Source organism: Pelecanus crispus, chromosome 3 (genome assembly GCF_030463565.1).
Source record: "Pelecanus crispus isolate bPelCri1 chromosome 3, bPelCri1.pri, whole genome shotgun sequence".
Lineage (NCBI taxonomy): Eukaryota > Metazoa > Chordata > Aves > Pelecaniformes > Pelecanidae > Pelecanus > Pelecanus crispus.
In genome coordinates, this window is record NC_134645.1 from 48,609,278 (window position 1) to 48,613,809 (window position 4,532).

Sequence of the window (4,532 nt, forward strand, 5' to 3'; positions counted from 1 at the left end):
ATCGCTAACTACTTGGGAGAAGAGACCAGCACCCACCTCACTTACAGCCTCCTTTCAGGTAGTTGTAGAGAGCGATAAGGTCTCCCCTCAGCCTCCTCTTCTCCAGGCTAAACAATTGCAGTTCCCTCAGCCGCTCCTCATAAGGCCTGTGCTCCAGACCCTTCACCAGCTTCCTTGCCCTTCTCTGGACACGCTCCAGCACCTCAATGTCTTTCTTGTAGTGAGGGGCCCACAACTGGACACAGTATTCCAGGTGCGGCCTCATCAGCGCCAAGTACAGGGGGACAATCACCTCCCTGCTCCTGCTGGCCACACTATTCCTGATACGAGCCAGGATGCTGTTGGCCTTCTTGGCCACCTGGGCACACTGCTGGCTCATGTTCAGCCGGCTGTCAACCAGCACCCCCAGGTCCTTTTCAGCCAGGCAGCTTTCCAGCCACTCTTCCCCAAGCCTGTAGCATTGCATGGGGTTGTTGTGACCCAAGTGCAGGACCCGGCACTTGGCCTTGTTGAACCCCATACAGTTGGCCTCGGCCCATCAGTCCAGCCTGTCCAGGTCCCTCTGCAGGGCCATCCTACCCTCCAGCAGATTGACACTCCCACCGTTTGGTGTCATCTGCAAACTTACTGAGGGTGCACTCAATCCCCTCATCCAGATCATTGATAAAGATATTAAACAAGGCTGGCCCCAAAACTGAGCCTTGGGGAACACCACTCATGACCGGTCACCAGCTGGATTTAACTCCATTCACTACTCTCTGGGCTGGGTCATCCAGCCAGTTTTTTACCCAGCGAAGAGTACACCTGCCTAGGCCATGAGCCACCAGCTTCCTTAGGAGAATGCTGTGGGAGACGGTGTCAAAGGCTTTACTGAAGTCCAGGTAGATGACGTCCACAGCCTTTCCCTCATCCACGAGGTGGGTCACCAGGTCATAGAAGGAGATGAGGCTGGTCAGGCAGGACCTGCCTTTCATGAACCCATGTTTATGATTTTTATCTCAGTCTTTGGTTATAAGGAATATTATTAGCAACACTTTGCTCATCAGCTAAACCAGTGACTGTTTTCATGCTCTTCCAAATGCAAAATAAAATCTTAACTTAGGCCTCTTACTTTAGTAACAAAGCTATGTCGAGTCAGTCCCACTGGCTCATGTTACATGTGGCAACTTACTATACCACTGTAATTGGATCATTTTTAGCGTATGCCCATTTCCTCAAAGGTACAGGTGGGGCCCGCCTCTGTTCTCTTCACTGATCACTGATGTCTCAAAGGTCTAGATAACATTAAGAACCTGGGCTGCTTTACTTTTTTAAGGGACAATTGGATGAAAGGGGTTCAAACATTAATGAGTATTTCCTTTGTTTTCCCCCCCTCAATGTAGGGGCAACATATTTTGATGCAACCTAAACTGTTTGCCAAATAATTTAACCTAGATCAGTAATAACCTTCTCTAAACTGAATCTGTCATCCTATGCAAGACTTAACTACATTAACTTAAATTCATGTCACGTTAAACAAAGGAACCTTTCTTGTATATAGGATGCCTTCTACACACCCGTTTCCTGCTCAGTTTCTGTACTTTCTGCTGATCTTTTATTGCTGCCCACATGCCAGACACTCTTCTGCCAGCACTCAATATCCCTGTTCTCAAAAGATTTGTCGTGGATTTATTCTAAAATATAAAATTTGATTGCTCATATATGGTCGGATATTCAGCCCAATGTACATATAGCAAATAGGTTTTGAAAAACACAGGTTTTCCGACAAGTGTTTACATTTCCATTTAATATGTGAATACTTTCCCATTATACAGTAAGAATATGAAGTACAGAAAAATTAAATTATTCAGATCATGATCTGGGAAAGAGAAATCTTAAGTGTTCTAGAGAGCCATCTCCTGCATCTGGTGCAAATAGCACATACACATTATAAAGTTGTACACAGTACTGAAATAAATATGCCATAATTTTCCAATTTCTGGAAGGGAGTCATGAAAGCTGTTTACAAACAACTAGCTCATATTTTCTCCGGAGTAAATCACATGAAATACATGTAGAAACTGGAGTAAGGAGGGATTGTATAGCAGTGCCATTAAAACAGTCAAAAAAAGCACTGATCCTGCAGTTGAATCTGAGTAGTCGTACACCTGAGCAAGACCAAGAACAGTTTCTCCAAAAAGTCTGATCAAAATTCACTAATAAAATCAGACAGAACAATAATATTAGCTTTTAAAGAGACTGACAGTACAGTAAGAAGACCATTGAAAATATCCCTGTTTTATCAATGACATACCAACAAAAATCATAGTCTGAATTACAAGTATACTGCATATCTGCATAAGCACCAAGATAATACAAAGTAAGAACTTATCCATCAAGTCCCTCTGATAAATGGTCCCCTATACAAATGCAAATTTTTGATGTACGTTTAAGTACTTTGGCAAGAGGTACAGATTCCATAAAAGTCACTGCAAAGTCTGAAAAAAACTCTACAACTTGAAAACTTGAAAAAAGATCAAAGGCAGAGCATTTTCTAATGGTCTGATACATAATAAATCCTGTCAATAAATTCTGGGTTTAGAAATAGCAAAATTCGCTCCAGTTCCTGAGATAAACTGCAGATCAATTGTGAAGAGTTACCAGATTGTACCGCACTCTCTTTCTCACCTTCTTTTACACACTGCAAACAAGGTTTGAACTGAAGCTTCTGCTAAACTTACAAGTCAGCAAAGCATGTGAAAGATCAAAACATGCAAATTTTCTTTTCCACTATAAAAACAAGAGACTGGCAACTTAGGTCCAAGACGGACAGACTCTAGCCACAGTCTGTCAAAGTAATTTCCAGACAGAGGCAGTTGTTTTAAATTAACTGCACTTGCACCTTTTAAATTAATCTAATTCTTTGTTTCTATCCTGTTTTTACTGACAACTGTGCTCTTATTCATCCGTCTGCTGTTTAAGAAAGCATACCATACTTGAGTTCAAAATCCTAGGGTCAAATTTTTTAAAAGAGTGCGAGTCACCTAAGAGCTCAGCACGTCTCTGATTATATGCTGGAACCGTCAACGTGCTTCATTCCTACTAGCCATATGGTCAGTTCCTAACTTAGCATTAATTTTGTGCTCCATCTTCTGTAAAACTGCTGGAAGATCCAGAACAGAAGAAATAATATAATGAGGTACAGGGGAGGTATCTACCGGGGTAGTCATTGCTTTGTTTAACCAGACAGTCGCTTTCAAGCCAGCATTCAGGCCTCCTTGTATATCTGTATCTAGAGAGTCGCCAACCATAACACACTCCGCGGGCTGCACCCCCAGGAGATCGCAACAGTAATGAAATATGGATGGCGCGGGTTTCTCTTCTTTCTGCTCTCCTCCCACAACGATGGCATCGAAGTAGGGCTGACAGGCGCAGGCTTCGATCTTCTCCCTCTGCGTCTGCTTGTCGCCGTTAGTTAAGAGCAGCAAGCGGACCCTCTTCCGCAGCTCGGTGAGCATGCCCCGCGTGTCCTCGGCCAGGGTGAGGTGCTGGAGCCGGGTCGTTTTCCACAGGAAATAGCACTCGGCGGCCAGGTTTCGGTTCGCCTCCCCCCCGATCGTCTCTTGGATCGCCTCCTCCCAGTGCGAAATCCGCAGGTCGGTGATGCACATCTTGGCGGGATCGTGACACTCCTTGAGCAGCTTGGCCTGGACCTTGTCGCAAATGACGCGGGCTTCTCCCTCACCGTAGTGGTACTTTGACTGCAGGGCGTTTATCACCTTCAACAGGCAAGAGGCCCCGCGTCAGCGCGCTACGCGCACGCAGCCCGGCGCCGCGCACCCCCCTCACTCCCAGCACCGCCCGAGGGGCCTCCGGCTGCGCGTCAGTGCCGGCCAGGCGGCACCGCGGCCGGCGGGGAGGGGGAGGGGGACGGGAGACGCGCGGCGCCGCGGCCGCCGGGCCGGCAGGCCCCGTGGCCGCAGGCCCCGTCCCGGAGGGCCGTGAGGGGGGCAGGGGCAGTACCTCCTCGATGGCGCGCCGCCCGGCCGCCGCCGTGTCGACCAGCGTGTTGTCCAAGTCGAAGAACACCGCCTTGACGCCGTGCACCCCCATGGCGCCGCCTCTCGCCAGAGCCGCCCCGCTCTAACGGCCGAGCCGCGCGGCCGGAGGGCAGCGCCCCAACCGCCGCCGCAGCGCCCGCGCCGGGGCGGGGCTGCCGGGCCCTGCCCCGCCCCCTGCCCCGCCCCTCGGCGAGGCCGGGCTGCAAATCCGGCAGGGCCCGGGAGCGGGGCTGTGGGGGGACCCTGCCCGGAGCCTCGGCGGGGCTGGGCAGCTCCTGTGTCCCCGGTGTCCTGCGCGTCCCTTGCCGCGCCGGTGCGGAACGCGGGGAGAAGGGGAGCCGTGGCGGCGGCTGCTGAGCCGGGGAGGAGGCCCCGGCCCCTGCCCCTGCCCCTGCCTGAGGGGGGAGCGGGGAGCGCGGAACGCGGTGATACCGGTGGCGGTGGGCGGGGCCGCTCCTTCGGTTTTGGGTTTGTGGTTTGTTGGGTTTTTTT

General features: G+C 50.3%; 1 protein-coding gene across 1 annotated transcript; it reads right to left on the bottom strand.

The window, feature by feature from the left end:
- Positions 1–1,429: 1,429 nt before the first annotated feature.
- Positions 1,430–4,092, bottom strand: NANP (N-acetylneuraminic acid phosphatase). The gene is made up of 2 exons (XM_075707581.1): positions 4,003–4,092; positions 1,430–3,758 (listed from the first exon to the last, which is right to left on the bottom strand). Exons 1-2 carry the CDS (start codon positions 4,090–4,092, stop codon positions 3,063–3,065), a joined length of 786 nt encoding a protein of 261 aa, XP_075563696.1. The 3' UTR covers positions 1,430–3,062.
- Positions 4,093–4,532: the final 440 nt, after the last annotated feature.

Bases quoted from the DNA above. Each gene is read 5' to 3' on its own strand.
- NANP (XM_075707581.1), bottom strand. From the start codon at position 4,092: ATGGGGGTGCACGGCGTCAAGGCGGTGTTCTTCGACTTGGACAACACG. The intron at 3,759-4,002 runs GTACTGCCCCTG...TGCCTGTTGAAG, and splicing joins GGCGGCGCGCCATCGAGGAG to GTGATAAACGCCCTGCAGTC.